The sequence below is a fragment of the Nyctereutes procyonoides genome, unplaced genomic scaffold, assembly GCF_905146905.1.
Source record: "Nyctereutes procyonoides isolate TBG_1078 unplaced genomic scaffold, NYPRO_anot_genome, whole genome shotgun sequence".
NCBI classification, from domain to species: Eukaryota; Metazoa; Chordata; class Mammalia; order Carnivora; family Canidae; genus Nyctereutes; species Nyctereutes procyonoides.
In genome coordinates this window covers 30,875,452-30,898,137 of record NW_026575126.1, presented here as the reverse complement: position 1 = coordinate 30,898,137, position 22,686 = coordinate 30,875,452, and the positions used below count along the sequence as shown (strand labels likewise).

At 34.5% G+C, this 22,686-nt stretch overlaps 1 protein-coding gene across 2 annotated transcripts; it reads right to left on the bottom strand.

Annotated features, from left to right (window-relative positions):
* Positions 1 to 458: 458 nt before the first annotated feature.
* LOC129519463 (pancreatic alpha-amylase) lies at positions 459 to 16,507 on the bottom strand. 2 transcript variants are annotated; one of them, XM_055339981.1, is made up of 11 exons: positions 16,370 to 16,507; positions 7,249 to 7,461; positions 6,780 to 6,926; positions 5,758 to 5,955; positions 5,124 to 5,354; positions 4,608 to 4,741; positions 3,747 to 3,869; positions 3,552 to 3,651; positions 1,881 to 1,999; positions 1,649 to 1,774; positions 459 to 698 (listed from the first exon to the last, which is right to left on the bottom strand). In XM_055339981.1, exons 2-11 carry the CDS (start codon positions 7,414 to 7,416, stop codon positions 509 to 511), a joined length of 1,536 nt encoding a protein of 511 aa, XP_055195956.1. In that variant the 5' UTR covers positions 7,417 to 7,461; positions 16,370 to 16,507; the 3' UTR covers positions 459 to 508. The 2 variants fall into 2 exon arrangements, with proteins under 2 accessions (XP_055195956.1, XP_055195957.1); XM_055339982.1 differs by lacking the exon at positions 16,370 to 16,507 and adding an exon at positions 16,077 to 16,206.
* Between the last annotated feature and the right edge of the window lie 6,179 nt (positions 16,508 to 22,686).

Below are 22,686 nucleotides of genomic sequence, written 5' to 3'. Positions count from 1 at the left end.
TATATATTATAAATATAATATATATAATTATATCCCTATAATTAAGAATCATACCTTGCATGATTTTATTTTATTTATTAACTGATTGACCATAAAAGGGTTCTCACAAAGTGAAATCACTCACATGTTATAGCCCTGTATGGCAATTATTAAATCAACTATCCCTCACTAATTGTTAGAAACAGTTGATGGAAGAAATAACATAAATACATATTGGGAGATTGTATAAATGGCAATAAACATACTAGTTAACATACATCTCTGAATTCTTAGAAATTCCCTTGACAAATAAGTCATCAAGAGTCTTCTAAAATATATCATGATGTTAATTGTAGCTATCTTATAATTATATAGTTATAAGTGATCTTTATGCCTTTCTCAGTTTTCGACTTGATTACTTACAGCTTTTATCAAAAATTAATGAACTATAATAATATATACAAACACACAAAAGAAAGAGATACACTTGGTTATTGCTTTGAGTACGTGTATGTATTTATTTCAAATTTTACAATTTAGATTCAGCATGAATTGCAATAAATGGATCTTCAGCAGAGTTACTAATAGAAAAATGAGCATTCCCATCCCCAGAAATATAGATTTTAATTCCTGTACAATTGCCGTCAATTTTATCTCCAGAAATAACATCACAATATGTGCCAGCAGGAAGACCAGTTTGCAGAGTTAAAGATAATGGCCTGAAAAATAAAATTTAAGATTTAACTTCAATTCAGTACAATTAAAAGCAAGAATTCAGACTATCTCTAAAAGCTTAAGTTTGTGCAATAGAACTCTAAGCAGTCAAAGCCTCAGTGAGAAGAAAATACAAAGACCTCTCCAGCAGATGTGAACAATTTACAAGCTAATGGTAATCTTACAGAAGACTTAGCAAATCCCTAGTTGACAGTGAATATTATCACAAAATTATAGTTTTAGAACTTCAGTGAATATTTGAATGAATTATCACCCTTAGATAAAAGTACTTCCTTTTAATATTTTAAATTTGTCAACTGCTTGCAAAGACATCTCCCAAGCCATAGTTTTATATATAAGGGAATCAATATACTAGAAGCAAAGGATGTGAGTATACCAATGAAAGTAAGAAGAAGTATCAGAACTAAAACTTGAAAACTCCTGATGTGAATCCCTGACCAACCCTAAGATACGTGTTCTTTAAACAATGCCTTAAAAAATACATCATTCATCAGAGAGACAGGGAAGTGAAAAAAGGAGACAAAAGAACCAGCTACAAGAGTACTTGGAAAAAGAGCTAAACAAATGTACTTCAGTATTGAGGTAGTATTTTTCCATCATTTCAGAATGGAATAGGGGCTATAAGACATGTTCTTCTAGTGATTTCACACCCTTCATATGAACTACTCTGGATATTTTGTGTGGGGTATACAGGTGAGTCTATACATGTGCCTCATATATGTATATGATATGCCAGGATGCACATATCTCCACTTAGAACACAGAGCCCTTATAAATAAGAGCCATTTTCATTTTTCTTCTGATTTCTGTGGTTTCTTAATCCACTGACTAAAGAATTTTTCAGATATGAAAAAAAATAAATGTGCAAGAAGAGAAAGTAGTAAACCAAGAACATGTTAGAATAAAATGTTATTTCTAATTGATATCTACTTACCAGTCATCATTATTAAAGACAATGAACCCTTTGTTTCCTCTTCCAAAAGCTACTTGGTTGCTACCATTATCCCACCAGTTTGTAAAAGGTTGTCCATCAACTACATTACGGAACATAACCATGTTTCTAAAAATAAAATACCACATAAAACGCTTATGAATACATCAACAGCTTAAAATAAAATGCTAAGAATGTTTATTAGTAGAGGACATCTCTAAATAAGAATTCCTACCTTATTTGACGCCATCGATGTTCACAGACCCAATCATTACCACAAGTAGTATCTGGATTAATAGTAACTTCTTTAATTATCCCATTATTATTTGGTGGCCCATACCAATCATTAACATCCTGAAGTAAAAAGAAAAAAAGAAAAAGTTTAAAAAGCTCATATTTTTAACATTTCACATATTTGTCTATTTCATCTCCAGTACACCAAATCCAGCATGTCTTGTATCTCTGCATTGTCTTCATTTAGAATGTAACTCCCTCAGCATTGTTACAGCATTTTGCCAAGTCCTCGCTATTTATCCCCAATTTCTCATTCTCTAGTACCATATTTTAAGGGCAATATTTTTTAATACACTTTAATTTTCTTTCTAAGAAATTGCCATGGAATTCTTAATATCACTGTCAGCAGTGCAATGATAACAAAATGGCAAAGACTTCAGTGTCAGAAACAGCAGAATGAAAACAAAGATTCTATTACCATTAGTTAAGAAAACTTAGTTGATATACATAACTTCTCTGTGCCTAATTTTCTTCTCCTGTAAAATGGGGATAATGCATAGTTGCTATAAAAATTAAATGACAGGGCAGCCCAGGTGGCTCAGCAGTTTAGCGCCTGCCTTCAGCCCAGGGCTTGATCCTGGGGACCTGGGATCGAGTCCCACTTTGGGCTCCCTGCATGGAGCCTGCTTCTCCCTCTGCCTGTGTCTCTGCCTCTCTTTCTCTGTGTGTCTCTCATGAATAAATAAATAACATCTTTTAAAAAAATTAAATGATATATGTGAAAATGCCTTGAATGTGACAATTGCTAAATAAGTATTCAATTCTTTCAGTCTTCTTTCTGGATAAATGTGCTAATCAATACATCACAATATTCTTTACTAAACTGATCAGAGGTTTAATATTGTGCTTTTCTGATTGATACTTTTAACAACAGTCACAGAAAAAAATGGAAGAAACTATGTAAATATCAGTCTGGTTTATGCTGAAAAGCATTTTTTACTTTACGTAAGAAGTTGCTGTACAATGCTGCATGTGAATTCTTCAATTAAAAAAAATTTCCATTAAATTTCCAAATACATTCACAGTTTTATTTCTTAGTTCCCTTATAAAATTGCTACTCAACACCACATGTAATACCCCAAATAATCTTCTCATCTTTACTTTTCCCAAAATAGTCTCAAATTTCTTCAATACATTTATTTTCCTTCCTCTTATAAGATATTTACCCTATTTAACCCCAGTTCAACCGAATAATTTCTTTCCATTCCATATGACTTTTTCCCAAAGTATTTAACAAATATTTTTATTGTTCATATTATGGGCAGGTACTGTTTTAATATTTCAACGTGTTAATTTGTAATCCTTATATCAACCCTATGAGGTAGGTACTTATGAAAAATACATATTTTACTTACTATATCCTTACTTTTAAGTCTTTCTTTGAGGTGGGTGTATGTTTATCATATTTCTGATATAGTTTGCATACTCTTTGACAACAGAGACAATGAATTTTAATTCTTTAATATCTATTGCATTGCTAAAACCATTCCTGTATCAGGTTTACACTTCAATATTTGATAAGTAGTAAATATAATAGCATCATGGTACAATTACAACAACACTTTCTTTTCTCTCTTGAGAAACAAACATGTTAGATAACACCAAAACTTACTTTTCCATTTTCAAAGTATCTTGGCCAACGGAAGCTTGACATTACTCGTGTAAATCCATATGGATGAGCAAGCATAAATCCAACTCCCATTTTGTACAGTCTAAAGGTTACAAAATGATACCATCATAGAAGTAAACAGTATGTTTAGTATCATTAAAAGGTAGATTAAAAGGGGGGGGGCACTTTGTTTCCCACCTAGAGTCCCAGAACGTAAGAATAGATGCTCCTCCAGCTCCATGTCCTCGTTGATTGTCATGGTTATCCACAAAGACAAGTGCTCTATCAGAAGGCATGAAACCCCATCCTTCTCCCCAGTTCCTATTAAAACACACAAACATGTATTCTTTCCCAGTAGCTTTAGGGTAACCTAAATGTATATTTATTTTGGCAGAGCAGGCCCAAATGAAATTCTCTAATTAAATGATTATTCTATAGGAGTTTTAAAAATATATATAAACTATATATAGATATATTATGCATTCCATGTATGGATATATGTATGAATTACTTGGATTATATTCATATTACAGTTATATGATTTATGCTATAAAAAGTCCTTTTAGAGATTTCAGTATAATTTAGAAAAAACTTCAGAATTTATCAACATCCATATCATAGCATACAGAATAGAATACTGGGATTAAAAGCAAGTTTCAATATTGCTATAATATAAATAGTCTAATATTTGAAAATAATTAATTGATAATACTCATAAATTGAATAGTATAACCACATTGTAGGTTATGCTTTATAAATGACACAATCATTTTAATAACAATGTGGCCTTCACATATTATATGCAAACATTAGTAATCTAAAATAGTTATATAATACACAGATTAAAGTCTCTAGGTTATGTTTGGGGTTTTCAGACATCCTCATGATTGACAAGCTAAATAATAAAGATGATAAATTTGAATTTTGGGAACTTTAACCCTTGTTACTATTCATTGAATCCTTAAAAGTTCTAAATAAGTTCCTAAAATAACGGAGATTGAGATAATAAGACTAATACATCTGTGAAATAATTTAAAAGACAAAACATATCTCATTTACTTTAAGTAAGCCATCTTTTCTCCATTCCATTTGCGCAGAACTGTGCCTAGTTTTGCACCATACTTGAATTCCGTCACACGTCCATTTCCAAAGTACTCTTCGCTTTTAATTGGCTCACCACCCAGATCAATTACCTAGTAGAAATACAGGGGAGAGATTATCTTAAATAAAAACTTTAAAGACTTTTCACCAGGGACGCCTGAGTGGCTCAGCAGTTTAGTGCCTGCCTTCAGCCTAGGGTGTGATCCTGGAGTCCCCAGATCGAGTCCCACCTTGGGCTCCCTGCATGGAACCTGCTTCTCCCTCTGCCTGTGTCTCTGCCTCTCTCTGTGTCTCTCATGAATAAATAAATAAAATCTTAAAAAAAAAAAAGAATTCAAGAACACTATTCTATATAAATGATTCAGCCATTAAACAACAGAATTATATTTTAATTAAATCCACTATTTTCTAAGGAATTAAGTGATATTATTTTATGTACATATGAAATATAGATACATATATGTATTAATGTACCTCCTGGTAAATGAAAGGTTTACTTCCTCCAGGGAACCACCTTGTATTTAGATTATGCAGTTTATCCAAAACCGCCTTCATGTCTCCAGGCCACATGTGCTTGGAAGCATCAATTCTGAACCCTGCTACACCAATGTCAATGAGGTGGTTTAGATATTCAGCAATCTTGGAACGCACATAATCTTTCTCCAGCGCAAGATCAAGAAGACCAACCAGACGACAATCTCTGACCTATGAAGGCAAAAATTTTGTGATTGATACACAAAACATCATCTTTATTTGAGAATCCATTTCATTATGGATCATATGTATCATACATATGATCAGATACAAGTAATTTATTCATTAACAGATATTTCTGTAGTGCTTCCTTGCATTGGCAACTGGAGATGCTGACATTCTAGTATGGACATACCTTTGAAATATTTTCTAGTATAAAAATGGAGTATGTAGGAAGTAAATTAGAAGAGCTTTTCAGCTGGGACAAATTGAGAAAAATGTTTTAAATATTGATTTCTATTTTCCTAAGAAATCTACGCCAGTATGTAAAATGATGATCGATAAACTACATGTAAATAATTAAAGGTACAGATAGCTCTTTATTCGCATCACTGTGGTTTTTTAATTTAATTACCTGATAAGGATCATTATAGTTTTCAATGTCTCCACTTCCAGTTTTACATTTACCATCATTAAAATCCCAACCAGAGAATGGGACCGCTGGAAAATCTCTGTTTCCAGGGTTGAAGTAACTTCCACAAGTACTGCTTGTTCCTGCACTCACAGCATTCCCACACATATGATTAATTACAGCATCCACATAAATATAGACCTGAAAAACAAAGTTTCTATTTGTTTGATTCATAGAAAGGTAGAAATTTATAGTATTATTGACTAAAGTTTATGGAATGATAATCACACTCCAAAACAGGTCTTTGCTATTTTTTAACTTATCTTCTTAGTAAACCAAAAGTCAAGTTGAAGGGAAATCAATATGAACTAAATGCCTATCTGCTTTCTACCATCTTGGTAAAATATTTACATATACGATAAACTGATAGAACTAAAGCTATCAGGCAAACAGCCTTTTTAGGGAGAGGTAGGAATCAGCTGAGGCAAGAAAGAGTAGTAGTTTTTAAAATTTCCATGCATTATCCTAGAAAGCTAGTCACTATTATCTACTTAACATCTGAACTTAATTATTGTCTCTTATGCTCCTCATCAAAAATGATTTAACTATATATCATCAATTAAAAAATATAACTATACACCTATGGGGAAGAAGACTCAGAAATGATAGGTGGAGATACAAGTCACATAAAAATTACAAGCAAATATTGCGCCTGGAATTTCCAACTCCTAACTAGGAAAGTATTCCCCAGAAATGTGTATAGTTATGGGGTTCAAAGTTGATACTTTCTTTATAAATAAGCTCAGCTTGAAACTTTGATTTAAATTTCCTTTAGTAGATAAATAGCACATATACAAAAGTTTACAAAAGCTGAGCATAAGGTAACAATTAAGCTTTAGTTATGGCTTAAGTGTAAAGTAAACTAAAAAAAAAATAAATATGGAAAACATTCTGCTAAAGAGTAACAGGAGACAGGAGACATTATTTCCCTGAATATTTTTTAAAGGAAACTTTAATTCACTTACACCAACATTGTTACACCTAGTCACCATGTCTTTGAATTCATCTTCATTTCCTGATCTTGTGCACAACTTGTAGCTAATTGGTTGGTATCTTTCCCACCAAGGTCTTGAAGGGTTATTAATCACAACATTTTCATTGGGTGGAGAAATCTATAAATAAAAAAATCTTAATAAGTATCAAATTATGGGTTAGTTTATATCATCAGATTACTCTAGAAACTCATCAATAATCTAAAATTATTTCTGAATTTTTGCATATGCAGCTACATTTTTAACAACCACATGAAAATATTAACAGCATACTGGAAATGTCCTGCCAAAGAAAGGTTATATCAGGAATGAAACATAAAGTTGTCAACAATACTACATTTCTTTTGTCCTCAGTAAAATGCTCCAGCTTCACAGATACAAATCATAATACCATTTCCTCTAAGTATAGCAAACTGCAATTTATGCTCTGAACAATACCCACCTGAACCCCTCCAAATCCTCTTGGAGCTAAGTATCGTTCGCATTCAAGAGCAATGTCAGCCCAGCGCCACTCAAACAGATGGACAATAGATGTCCGTCCAGGTTTGGTATTTGGGGCATACTGAGCCCAGCAGAACCCAATGACTGAAAGCAATAGAAAGAACTTCATTTTGCTTTGAGTTGGTAGTATTCTTCCCAGGAACTATTTATCCTCCTGTAAGAGACATATTTTACTAAGTAAATGTTACCATGAATAAATACATAGAGCACAAAGTGTTTATTCATAATCAGAAAAAGGATTATCAATAATAATATTAACAGGTGAAGAATATCTATAAAGAACTTTCCAGAAAAATAATCTAAGTGACCTTTTAGACTTAATGTTTTCCTTATTGAGGGAATATTAACCTTTTTAAACATCTGGCAGTTTATATATAAAGAATCCTTAATCATGTATTACTTAATTAGGATTAACTTTTATTTCTGAAGTCTTTCACTAATAGAAGGAAAATCACAATTAAAGCCAACTGAATTTATGGTCAAAACTTTGCCTTAACTATTTGTAACCATTATAATGTTTCAATTTCAAAAAGAAACAGGATATTCAATTCAGTTCTGTTTTTATACCACCAAGTCTCATTTTTAGTTATTGAAGTTTCTACTTTACAATTTAAGAAACTATTGGAAAGTTGAATGCCCACGAATTGAGGAAACAGACCCTTTCCCCACCCTCATCAAATCATGTACTTAATGCAATAGCTATAGTGTAGAGGGTTTTGTGGTTTTTTTTCCTTTTAGCTAAATACCTCTTTTACTACCTGATAGGATACTAAATTGATGAATTAACACACTGCTTCATTCTTAATCTAAGTAAAAGCCTATAAAAGAGGATAATTGTATGGGGGGGACTTAATGCATTAAGTCAACAAGCATTAACTGAATGCTGCTTTTTGCTTAAGCATTCAGATGATATTTGGGATACAGTGATGAATAAGACAGATAGGAATTATATTCTCAAAGAGCTTACGTTCTATTGTGGAAAGAAATTATATGAGCACTAGATATCCCTCATCACCAAGGAAATACAAATCAAAACTGCAATGAAATATCACCTCACACCTGCCAGAATGGCTAAAATTAACAACACAAGAAACAAGTGTTGGTCAGGAGGTGGAGAAAGGGGAAACCTCTTACACTGTTTTTGGGAATAAAAACAGGTGCAACCACTGTGGAAAACAGTTTGGAAATTCCTCAAACAGTTAAAAATAGAGCTACCTTGTGATCCAGCAATTGCACCACTAGGTATTTACCCAAAGTATACAAAAATACTAATTCAAAGGGACACATGAACTTCTATGTTGATAGCAGCATTATCAACAATAGCCAGACTCTGTGGAAAAAGTCTAAATGTCCATCAAATGATGAATGGGTAAAGAAGTGGTATATATATATATATAGATATATAGATATATAGATAGATATAGATATAGATATGAGGAATGATATGGATATGGATAGAGGAAATATATATTATATATATAATATATATATCCAGCCTAAAAAGAATGAAATCTTGCCATTTGTAGCAACGTGGTTGGAAGTAGAATGTATCATGCTAAGTGAAATAAGTCAGAGAAAGACAAATATATGATTGTACTTGTATGTGGAATTTAAGAAACAAAACAGATGAATATAGGGGAAGGAAAGGAAAAATAAAATAAGATAAAAACAGAGGGGGAGGCACCTTAATGGACTATATAGTTAAAAGAACAAACTAAAGAGGGGAGATGGGTGGGGATTGGGTTAAGTGGGTGATGGGTTTTTAAAAGAACACATATTGGGATGATGACTGTGTGTTATATGTAAGTGATGAATCACTAAATCTTACTACTGAAACCAGTACTACACTATATGTTAGCTAACTTGAATTTAAATAAAATTTTAAAAAATGAAATCCTGCCATTTGCAACAACATGTTGCAAGGGTGTATTATGCTAAATAAATTAAGTCAGAAAAAGACAAATACCATATAATTTCACTCATATGTGGAATTTAAGGAATAATACAGATGAACATATGAGAGTGGAAAAAAAAAGAGGGGCGAGGAAAACAAACCATAAGAGACACTTAATGATAAACAAAAAACTGAGGGTTGACAGAAGTGAGTGTGGGATGGGCTGGAAGGATAATGGTAATTAAGGAGGGCACTTTTTATGATGAGCACTGGGTGTTGCATTAAGTGATGAAATGCTGAATTCTTAAAACCAATATTGCATTATACGTTAACTAACTAGAATTTAAGTAAAAATTTGGAAAAAAAGAAAATATATGAGTAAATTATAATAAAACAACTGAAGATATCAATAAGAACTAGTATGAATTAACAGTAATAAAATAGAAAGTTACTTTGCCAGCAGTGTTTTTTAAACTGGATAGTCGGAAGATTTCCCTGTGGAAATGATTTTCAGCTAGCATTTGAAGGAGTAGACGGAGCCAGTCCTTTGAAGATCAGAAAAAGAGCAATCTAGAGGAAAGTACAAGATAAAAAGCACAAGGAAAGAAAAGACTCAAGTGATATGTTTAAAAAAAAAAAAGTCAAGGTAGCTAAACAACGTGTAATAATGGGAAAGGTAAAATGATAAGATATCTATTAGGCCAGGTCATGAAGGACCTTGTAGAATTTAACGAGAGCGCCTTTGAATCTGAAAAACGGAAGCTAGGAAACTTTGGTATACATTAAAAGAACATCACTCTTGCTGCTGTGAAGAAATTGGATTATGTGAAGATTAGAGTAGAGGTAAGGAGATCAGTCCGACTTTTTAGTGGTCTAGGAAAGAGGTCAGCAGATTGGACTAAGGGCACTGACAGGATATATTATATTTCAGAGGCAGAGAGGCTATAGGCTTATGGATAAATGAGAGCTGAAGAATGAGGGGAAGAGAAAACTTACAGAAAGATATTTGGTGATACCATTCATTAAGATGAGGAAAAACAAGGAAGTTTGGGGAAGGGTTATGTAGAGCACTATGGTCCATAATTATTCCTCTATCAACCCTAGTGATCTCTGTTGGTCCTTCCTTCAGCCGACCATGTAAACACTATGTGTCCTGCTTTCTTAGTTCAAGTTGTTATGCCAGAATTATCACAAGCTTCTCAGTTCACAGATAGTTATCTTCTCCTGTATCTTTATATGGTGGATAACAAGAGAGAGCTCTAGTCTCTTTCTCTTTTTATAAGGATACTAATCCATCATGGGGCTCCATTCTCATGACTTTATCTCAACTGAATTACTTCTCACCTGCCCCACGGTCTCACATGCCCCACCATTTCACTGGGAGTTAGGGTTTCAACATGTAAATCTGGAGGAAAGGAGACCCAAATGTGCAATCCCTAACACTCATCCATTGCAAAATGAGAATTCCCTGACATTTCACAAGCAATTTCATTACACCATGATTTTCCAAGTATTTTCCTTCTTTCTAGGATCACCTTTTAACATCCTGGTGTACTTAGGAAACATTCCTCTTTCCAGATGCAGCTGAAGCAACATCTTTTGAAGCTTATCCTGAAATTCCCAGGCATAGTTAATAAATCCTCTGTATTATAGCTTTTTATCTTATATGACATTATTAAGATGTATTTGATTTACATGATAAATATATTGTAAATAACTAAGTATTTACAAGTCCATCATTCTGTACCAAACTTCTTAAAGGTAGACTTCCTAACTAATATTCTTAGAAACTAGCAAAACAAAACAACAAAAAAAAAGAAACTAGCAAAACAAACTAATATTCTTAGAAACTAGCATAAGCCATTATGCTTATGAGACCAATGGCTTATGTGATCAGTAAATTGCTGTAACATAAGATTCTAAATTCCACGCACTGTACAAGACACTGGCATAACTTGGGTTATGTCTGCAATTATTTTTTAAAGTAAACAAACACCAGAGAAATTACGTCATACAATCTAATCTTTGTAAAACATTTGTACACTTGAAGGAACTAAAGTCAGACAAAGTGAATAAATTGTCCAGGCTCATACGGTAAATAATGAAGCAAGAATTTGATAATAGGTCCTACCATAAATCAACATTCTCTGTCATACACCAATATTTATCATAGAATTCTAGAGGGGTAATGTCCAATATGGTAGCACAAGCAATATTTGGTTACTGAGAAATGGAAATATTGGTCTGAACAGAGATGTGCTATAAAGTATAAAATACACCCCAAATTTTGAAGAATTAGTATGAAAAATTAATATAAAAATAATTTTAAGTCATTTATGTTGAAATAATATTTTGAGGGGGCCTGAGTGGCTCAGTTGGTTGAGCATCTATTTTAGGCTCAGGTCATGATACCAGAGTCCTGGGATCAAGCCCCATATCAGGTCGTTGGTCAGCAGGGAATCTGCTTTTTCCTCTGCCCCTCCCCCATAGCTCATTCTCTTTTGCTGTCACATAAATAAAATCTTAAAAAAAAATTGTGATACATAAGGCTAAATAAAATTTATTATTGACATTTAATTTCCCAAGTTTCTTTGGCCTCTTTTAATATTGCTCCTAAAAACTGTTAATTACATATGTGGTTTTCATTATATTTCTACTGGAGAGTATCATTCTAGAGATAATGTTAAGTCAAAGAAAGGACATATCTGTACAAAAATACAAGAGACAATAATAAAATGAAGAATATGATTACCATTTTAAGAAAGGTAGGAGTAAAGTGCTTGAGGATTTCACTGAGAGAAAAAGTAATTTGTGGGAAGCCCAAGTGGCTCAGAGGTTTAGCGCTGCCTTTGACCCCAGGGTGTGATCCTCCTGGGTCGGGCTCCCTGCCTGGAGCTTGCTTCTCCCTCTGCCTGGGTCTCTGCCTGTGTGTGTGTGTGTGTCTCTCATGAATAAATAAATAAAATCTTAAAAAAAAAAGTAATTTGTGCTGAATGAGAACAGAAAAGGATATAGTCAATTCAAAGAATGGGTTTGACTTTATTTTTCTAAGATTTTATTTATTTATTCATGAGAGACACAGAGAGAAAGAGAGGCAGAGACACAGGCAGAGGGAGAAGCAGGCTCCACGCAGGAAGCCCGATGTGGGACTCGATCGTGGGTCTCCAAGATCACACCCTTGGCCAAAGGCAGGTGCTAAAGCACGGAGCCACCCAGGCATTCCGGTTTGACTTTAAAAGAGATAAGGTGGGGATCCCTGGGTGGCTCAGTGGTTTGGCACCTGCCTTCGGCCCAGGGCCTGATCCTGGAGACCCGGCATCGAATCCAACGTCGCGTTCCCTGCGTGGAGCCTGCTTCTCCCTCTGCCTGTGTCTCTGCCTCTCTCTCTCTCTCTCTTTCTCTCTCTCTCTCTCTGTATGTCTCTCATGAATAAATAAAATCTTTTATAAATAAATAAATAAATAAATAAATAAATAGATAGATAGATAAATAAATAAATAAAGTGAAGTAGCTTTTATGTAAAAAAAAAAAAAAAAAGTGGCACGCCATGGTGGCTCAGTAGTAAAGCACCTGCCTTCAGCTCAGGTCATGATCCTGGAGTCCTGGGATCCAGCAGCTGTGGGGTCCAACCCTGATTCAGGCTCCCTAGTTAATAGGGAGCCTGCTTCTCCTTCTCCCTCTACCCCTTCCCCTGTTCGTGCTGTCCCTCTCTCTCTCATAAATAAATAAAATCTTTAAAAAAAATGTAGGGAATGGGCAAGAAGAATGGGCAACTACAATATAGTTTTGTAGAACATTACATTAGATCTAAAGAAGCTACAGGAGTTAAAGTAAGAAAGTTACATTGGAGTTTCTAAGTCAGGAAGAAGAAAGAATTTCTTCCTAGAGCTATAAGAAGCTATAGAAGAGGATCCTTGGGTGGCGCAGCGGTTTGGCGCCTGCCTTTGGCCCAGGGCGTGATCCTGGAGACCCAGGATTGAATCCCACATCGGGCTCCTGGTGCATGGAGCCTGCTTCTGTCTCTGCCTGTGTCTCTGCCTCTCTCTCTCTCTGTGTGACTATCATAAATAAAATAAAAATTTAAAAAAAAATTAAAAAAAAAGAAGCTATAGAAGAATGTTATTCCTCTGTTTTGTTTTTAAAAAGGCAAGTAACATGATTAGAGCTTTTAGAGTATATCTCCCTACACATTCCAACCAGCTGAGCTGATCTACCAACTAACTATTGAATGATTATTGTAGTTGAATGATTATTCTGGGGCTAAACCAGCAAAAGAACTGCCTAGCCAACCCATTAAATTGTGAGGCGGAATGTGTATTATTGCTATTCAGCAATAATTAACTAATACAGAAAGGAGAGATGCAATAGATTTGGTGGAGGCCAATTCTACAGGAAATGGTAGCTAATGAGATGAAGGGGGAAAATGAAAAGAAAGAAACAAAAGGGACACAGAGGTTTAAAGTTTAGTGAAAGGGTGTGACTGGGAGGCACAGTTGGTTAAGTGTCTGACTCTTGGTTTCAGCTCAGGTCATAATCTCAGTGTTGTGAGACTGAGACCCATATGGGGCTCTGTGCTCAGCATAGAGTGTGATTAAAACTCCCTCCACCCCTACCCCTCTTACAATAACTAAATAAACCTTAAAGAAAAAAATAATAATATGAAAAGAAAGAAGAAGAAAGAAAGAAAGAAAGAAAGAAAGAAAGAAAGAAAGAAAGAAAGAAAGAAAGAAAGAAATGACAACACCATTATCATTCATAGTGCAATCCAAAGGCAGACTTGGTTTAGGGAAACTGAAGAACTAATATCAGAATATACTGACTGAAGAACTAATATCAGAATATACTGAATCAACACCAATAAAACTGTTACCCCAATGCATGATACATTAAAAACTCAGTATGTTTGGTTTCTGTAATGTTACTATTGCTGTTTTGTTATTTTTATCGCTGATACTATTCCAACTGCCATAAACTCATGCTCTCTTTCCACTTCACTTATTGTCACTTGGACATTCTCTCTTTCCATTCCACTCTTCCCAAATTCTAATAATACTTTCTACCTTTTAGAAGTATTTACATACCCTTCCCCCAGGAATAGTGATAAGAAGGAACTGGCAGTGTTTTCCACACTTTATTTTCTTTTTCTTTTTGTTTTAATCTCTTCTGAGTTTCTAGGAGATCACATGTTGATTTTGAAATAACTTCTCATCACTGCCTCAACAATTAACTCTGAACTGTTTTAAATACTTTCACATGTATTTTAGGATGTTATTAAAATAAGGGATAACTTGCAGACATAAATTGAGAAATTTTACTAGCTTAGGTGGATGTATACAAATATATGATAATCTTCTATCAAGGGTCATGCATTGTCATAGACTTTCTCATGTAATCTTAATTTTCATCTCAATCAATCTAAAAAAATAGTAACAAAAATAATAAACTCCCTAGGAAAGGCATTAAAATAATTAACACATTTATATCTTGTGAAGTAAATTCTGCAAACAAATCTCAGACATCTTTCTTTTTTTCTCAGACATCTTTGACATCAATAACAAAACAAAAGCGGGGCACCGGGGTGGCTAAGCCAATTAAACATCTTCCTTTGGCTCAGGTCATGATCCTAGGGTCCTGGGACCAAGCCCCATGGTGGGCTCCCTGCTCAGTGGGGAGCCTGCTTCTCCCTCCCCCTCTGTCCCTCCTCCTATCTCATGCCCTCTCTCTCTCAAATAAATAAAATCTTTAAAAAATATAATAAAAAAATAAGAACTTGAAAGAGTTGAAATGTCTACTTCCCTTTATTGATTTCCTAAAATTGTTCTGCTCAGAGAAGATATTCACAGTCATTAATACTATTATCAATGCTCTGTTGCCCACATCTCATAATGCTTGGATTGCCTTATAAAGAGAAATTTCCTTCTATTTTAATGCATTAAGGACTACTATAATATGTCAAATGAGATGTATTGGGAGTTCTTTAAAAATATGAACTACAACATTTGGTACTATCCTATCAACAAAGCAATACTCCTTAAGAAGTATTTATATTTGAAGTACCAATAAAACATATGCAATGTTAAGGAGAAAAAAAATACTACTAATTCAGACTTCATAAGTTTGCTAGGTTTTGATGTTCTCAAGTATTTTTTTTTCTCAATCGGTATTGAGATATTTGTTATTTTATTTAATGTCCACAATATAAATGACAACAAAGGGGAAAGGCCCTAGAATAAATTCAGGATTTTTCTTAATGCATGAAATATCATTTAGTCATTTAGCTTAAAGTCTACTTAATTGTACCATGTCATAAATAAAATAAAGGAGCTCTATTAAAATGTTAGGTAAAAAGTAGTAGTCAAAAAACTAGTATCTATTTTTATAGCTTCCTTCCTACTTATGTAAATATCAGTTACTTACATAAGTATTAGCTATGACAATGTACTTTCCCCCACCAAAGATTCGCATCTCAGGCAGACAGCAATATATTTTTTAACATGTAAATAATTTAACATTAACCAAGAAAAGAGTAGTTATCTACTCTTATCATTTGTAGTTATTAGCCTAGAACCCTCATAGTTAAATATCTTTATAGCAAGTTGTTTAAAGTATCATTAAACATTTAAATGTCACATCTAGCTTATTTTGTCACTTTATCTCCAAGTGTTTTATTTTCTATTTTCATAGTTTTCAATATTCTAGAGCACTAAGTAGTATTATTACTCCAGTATTTGGTCAAGTTAGCCATTTCTCATAATGAAAAAAGTCATAATTCCTCTATATTTTACACTGAATAATGTACAATTTTCCCTCAAAACTGTCTCCCTACAGCTGTCTATCCCCACCAAAAAATAGAAAAGAAAAACAGGAAAACGAACCTGAGCACCAGGTAACAAGACACATGTGAAGATTAGAGAAACAGAGGCAAATATAATCAAGATTGTCTACGAGATCTCTTAAGTGAGAGAAACATGTTAAGCCAAGTCTCAGACACAAATAGTACATTTTGTCCTGCTGGAAACTGAAACTTGAGTTGTCAACAAACCTAAAATAGATTGGGAAACTCTAAACAATATCAAACCATATTACAGAAACCAATTATTTCAAGACAAAACTAGAAGGTGGGGTATAGGGACTACATGATAGTCATAAACATTAAAAAATAACTCACCACATTAACTTCTTTAAATCAGCAAACTCTCAAATCCAAAGGTCAGCCTTTCCAATTACAAAATCAGAAAAACCACACAGCTCTTGTTTTGCTTTCTCTTCAATGGGGGAAAATGCTGAATTTAGAACTGCATAGATCTTCTATAATCCTTTTCAATAGGTGCTCTTAGAACCCTTTCCAATTCCCCAAATCTAATCTGCAAAAAAAAGAAGTCTTATGTGAGCCATATAATGATACTTAATTGGCTGCTGTCACTCCTGATTCCTGCATGAACCACCGTCTTCTCTTTCAATGTGCTGCCCTGCTGCCTTTTCTAATTACACTGTACATTTTCAGTTCACTTTCTCTTTGCTTGCTTTCTTCTTTAATTTCTCAGTATCCTCTCCCAATCTCAGTTAGTTTTTTGTTTTCCTGAACTATATATATCAAGCTGTAAGAAATTTTTTTTTATAAAATAAGCTTAAAGACATAGATTAAAATGATTGTGTTAAATTAAGTAAGGGTGACTAGGATGTAAACAAAGTCTCTAAACCCTAAATATAATTTTGAATCTGAGCTTTGCCACCTACTATGTGAACCTTAGAGAAAACAAAAGCCTATAGATTGTATTTATTTATTTATTTTTAAATATTTCAGTTATTTATTCATGAGAGACAGAGAGAGAGAGAGAGGCAGAGACAGGCAGAGACAGGCAGAGGGAGGAGCAGGCTCCATGCAAGGAGCCTGACGTGGGACTCGATCCCAGGACTCCAAGATCACACCCTGGGCCAATGGCAGGTGCTAAACCACTGAGCCACTCAGAGTCCCCACCTATAGATTGTATGTAGGTCTCAGCTGGAAAATGGAGGTAATATTATTACTGATAAATATAACAAAAATGCAAAACTAACTGAAAATAAATAAAAACATATTATGAGTGTTACTATGAACCATGTCAGTGTATTATCACTTTGATTTCTCACACAAACATAAATGCAAGATAGAATTATGATGATATCCAGTTTCAAAAGAAGGAAACTGAAGCACATTAAGAAAGGTAATTTGTCCATGGTCAAATTACAGTAAATGCTGAGACCAAGATTCAAAACCAAGTAGTTTAACACTATAGTGAGTTCTTAGCCAGTACTCAAGCTTATCAGTCTCCAGCACTGAGTTGTAAAAAAAATAAAAATAAAAATAAAAAAATAAAAAAATAAAAAATAAAAATAAAAAAATAAAAAAAATTCTATTAAAATGCTTTATGTGAAGATATTTTAGAATCTGGAAATTTCTGTTTAGCTAATATTAATATGTTTAGAAAATAGCAAAAGTAGTAAGAGTTTGTCTTATACTTCCTGTTTTTCAAATTTTTTACACTAAACAGAATTAATAGTTCTCTGTTGTAGTGGTGCTTAATTGTTTTTGTTTGGTTTTGATTTTCTGGAAAGAGAGAGAGAGCATGAGCATGAGAGGGAGAAGAGGAGAGAGAATCTTAAGACTCTATACTTCGTGCAGCGCCTGACACAGGGCTTGATTTCACAACCCTGAGATCACGACCTAAGCCGAAATAGTCAGTTGCTTAAACAATTGAGCCACCCAGGCACCCGTCTCTGGTAAAGTTTTTATTCCTGATCTCACACCCTGAGAAATATTATGATTCATAAATATGCCATGCTCCTCCCTATAGGTGAAATACACACCTTATCCTGTTGAATTTGGGAATGTCCATGTCATTTGCTTTGGCAATGAAATAAAACAGAAGTAAGAAGTATTACTCTGGTGTCTCTGTGATTGTTAAAGCATGTATCAAAATGAAGTTTCAGTGGCAGGTTGTAAAGTGACCAAAATTAAGAGTCTCCTTGTTGATCCAAGATAAACATGAGAAATAAACTTGGCTACTGTAAGCCACTGAGAATTCAGGTTTTTTTGTTATTGTGGCATATCCTATTCTATCATGATTGATATAACCATTAAGTTCCCTTAAGTTCTTTGATTCTTAGACATACTATATGACATTTCTCTTCTCTTGGAATGTAGGAATAAAGAATAAATCATAAGATCTGAGAACATTAATATGAAATAGAATAAGTCAGTCCAGTGGTCTCTAGATTTTGAACCCTAAGTAATCAGTAGAATTTTTTAATATATAAATACATATTTTTATATAAAAGTCATGAAATTCAGTTTCATAAAAGATCTACCATTAACATATACTTTTTATCTTTTAATTTGGAACTACTTATCTAAATCTAATTATTTATTGATAAAAAATAAGACCTATAACTGAGGCAAGTAGTATTTATATTGAACAAATGACAATTTTTTAAAAATTGACTATGATACCAGCATCATGGCGGATTCCTTTTACCTCTCTTCTTTTATTATAATTAATTAGTCACCTATACCTAAAGAAAGGTGCCTCCACATTACACCAGGATACCTGTGAAATGTTTTTCTACTTGTGCACCCAAAAATAAGTAGATGGAATCTCAGAGCGGACTGTGAATTCAGGGATGTTAGTGAACCTGGTTCACCAGAATTTGCCCTGATTAGAGAAGAGGAACCTGGAGAGTACACAAGTAGACAGATACTCATGAGAGATAGAGAATCTGTGGAGGTCCAGTTAGCCTGACAGGAGAACCTGGCACATCATCAGAGTGGAATAGAAGTGAATTTGGATGCAGAGGATTTCGGAGGCAGCCTCCCCATCTATGGCAAAAGTTCAGCACTCTGGAGTTTGAGCAACAGAAAGAGTTATCTTTCTGGCAGAGGAAGTGATAAGTGAAAGAAGTGACACACTGCCCAGCTGCATGCAGGTTGCAGCTGGATGGGCTCATTTCTCTCCTGTAACACGACAGTTGAAAGAGAACCTCCATGACTTGGGGGACAGAGAAGGAAGGGAAGGAGGCAGACAAGGAATATCAAATGATGTTGATGGAAATTATTTCATCTTTATGCTTCAGAATTTCAGCTGTGGGTCTGATTGTGGATCTCTTGAAATTCCCTACACTAGGTTTCACCTAATGGGCTGTATATAACCTCAAAGTCCCAGATGCTAAGTCCACATCTCCCTCAACTTTGCTGCTAGTTCTTTTGCACACTTTGTCCCGAGAGTCATCTCCCATAGGAAAAACCAAAAGCTGGAGCTACAGTGCACCTTCTGTATTACAAAAGAACGTTTTCTAATTGCGGGTCTGTAGAGCTGTAATAGCCAAATCACACAAATTCTTAAGTAATAAAATTGTTTGCTACTTCAAATGTAAAATCAGAGACATATATTGTCAGATACAATAAAAAATCAAGGTAATATGATACCATGAAAAGAAAATAATTCTTCATATACTGAACTCAAAGACAAAATATTGAGATGAAACTGAGAGAGAATTCAAAATAACTAGTATGAAGAAATTTAATGAGCTATAAAAACTTGAGAAAGTCAGTTAAATGAACTCAGGAACAAAATTAATGAAAAGAAGTTCTCTACCAGAGGCTGAAACTCATAAAAGACAAACAAACAAATTCTGGAGCTGAAGAAGTCAGAGAATGAAATGAAGAATGCATTGAAGAGCATAGGTAATGGGGCACATAAGATGGAAGAAAGTATAAGTGACTTGGAAGACAGGAATTTAGAAATGATTCATTCCAACGAGGAGAGAAAACTGAGATTTTTAAAAAGTGAAATCACCTTGTGAGTACTATCAGATTCTATCAGAAAAGCAAATGGAATTATTAGTGTATCAGAAAAGAGGGGGGGGGTTAGAGAGCTATTTAAAGATATAATAGCTGAGAACTTCCCAAATCTGCAGAAGAAACTGAACATACAAGTCCACAAAGCCAGAATAACCTATTATTTCAATACAAAAAGACCATTTCCAAGACACTTTAGAGCAAAACTGTCAAAAAAAAGTTATAAAAAAATAAATTATGAAGAATCTTAAAGGCAGCTGGGGGTAAAAAGGAAAGTAATCTACCAAAAAAAAAATCCTCATTAAACTATTAATGGAATTTTCAGCAGAATTTCCAGGTAAGAATGAAATATCCAAAGTATTAAAAGATAAAAATTAATAGCTAAGAATATGCTATCTGGCAAAGATATCCTTCAGATATGAAGGAGAAAGACTTCTCAGACAAATAAAGGATGAGATGAAAGAGTTGACTACAACTAGAAGTGCCTTGCAAGACATGCTAAACCGAGTTTCTCAAACTAAAATGAAAAGATGCTAAACTTATGAGAGTACACAAAACATATGAAAGCACACAACAGTCTGGTAAAAGTGAATAACAGAATTAGAAGACTGTAACTCTCTATTAGAATCATGAGTAAATAACTATAGGATAAAGACTTAGAAAAAGAATATTAAAATAATTATAGTTATTATAGTTATATGTTAATGAATTCACAACATGAGGTAAACAGTGATATCAAAATGTAAAGGGAAAATAATTATAGCTATTATACTTATGTATTAATGAATTCATAACATAAAATGAAGCAAACTGTGACAGCAAAATGTAAAAGGGAAAAATAAATTAAAGCTGGAGGGTGACGAGAAAAAAATGTAAAAGGGGAGGAGTAAAAGGGGGGAAATTTTAATGCTCCCCCCAAAAGATAAGTTATCGGTATAAAAAGAACTATTCTAACTATAAGATGTTTTATGTAAGCCTTATGATAACCACAAAAAGAAATCTAGACTAGAGTCATAAACATTTAAAAAGGAGAGACTGAATCACTGGGGGAAAAAAAAAACCACGAATTTACAAATGTAGGCAAAAACAGAGGATAAAAGAAACAATGGAGATTAAGACAACCAGAAAGCTAGGCTTGGAAAGCTGCTGGAGGAAAGGGGTGTAGCGCAGTCGAGAACTTTAGAAATCTGTGCCTGAAAAGAGTCTTCCCTGACTGAAAAGTGCTCAGTGGAGAAAAAGGGCAGACTTGCAGGAGGGGCAGTTAAGTCAAAATATTCCCCAAGACACAGTAAGAATAGTGGTGCCTGGGAGAAATCTCACAGCAAACAATGGTGGGATCATGGTAAAGGGCTGGAACGCAGCAACCCTCCTGGGGCATCTTGGAAAGGAGGGCCTGGTGACAGGCCAGCACCTAAGTTCTCTTTATCCCAGAGCCTGGTAGTGGCAGAAGCAGGTTATTCATGGTTCCCTCCACGGGAGGCAACCCCCAAATGCAAGTCCAGCAGCTAGTGCTCTCTGTCCCAGGGCACCACAGTGCTATCCTCCGTTCCCTCCAGAACAGGTGGAACTGGGAAGGGCTCCTAAGCTCTCTTGCCCCTAGGTGCCCTTCAATTTGTACAAATCAGTGCCCTCACAGCTGCACCCAGGAGGATCTAAGCCACTGTGCACTGAGAGACAGCAGTTCAGTATACTTGGGAACTCTTGGCTCCTGGGCTAGAGATCTGGCCTTGACCTTTTTTCTCTTCTTCTTCTTTTTGCCTTTCACCTGGGAGAGGCACAGCCTCCAGGGAACAGAAACCTCGCAGGACAAACAGCTTCACATTGAGCTGGCCACCTGGTGAGGAGCTGGGCATCCCCACCCAGGCACAGAAACCTGAGAATCAGCTCAACAGGCCCCTCCCACAGAAGAACAGCTGGAAGAACAGGGGAAGAGCAAGATTAATGACCAAGCAGCACTGAAAAGCTCCAGGACTGAAGGAAAATGGTACTTGAGGGTTTTTTCCCTTATGATTGGTTTATCTGTCAAGTTACAAATTTCCAGTATTTTTCTATTTTCTTGCCTTCACTATAATATTTCATCAACTCTTTGTTTTTGACTTTTTTTTTCTTTTTGACTTTCATATTTTTACAATTCTATGTCTTAGGTATATTCTTCATTTTTGGATTCCTTTCAATGTATTCAATTTAATTTTTGTAGATATATAAGTTATGTAGGCTTTTTTTTTGTCTTCCTTTTTTATAATTGTGGAAGTTACTACCCTCTAATGCACTCAGAACCAAGTGGAGCACCATGTTGGTCCATTCTGTGAGATTATATTCTCTTTTCCTTCCCATTCTTCCCCCATCTTTTATCTTGTTTTGGTTTCTGTTGTGTCTCTATATAAGTTTTGCTGCTTTATGTAAATTTGGAATTTAGCATCTTCAAACACGAATAACAAAATACATTCAGAACCAAGAGGTTCACCCTCTAGGTCCAATCTGTGGGACTATATTCTCTCTCCCCCACTACTTCCTCTCCACCTCTTTTTTTTTTTAACTTTACAATTTCTTAAAACTTGTTTTTCACATTCATGATCTTTCTGATTTTTGTTTTTGTTTTTCTTTTATTTTCTGGTCCCTGGACCTCTTTGGAATTGTCTAGGGTGTATTTT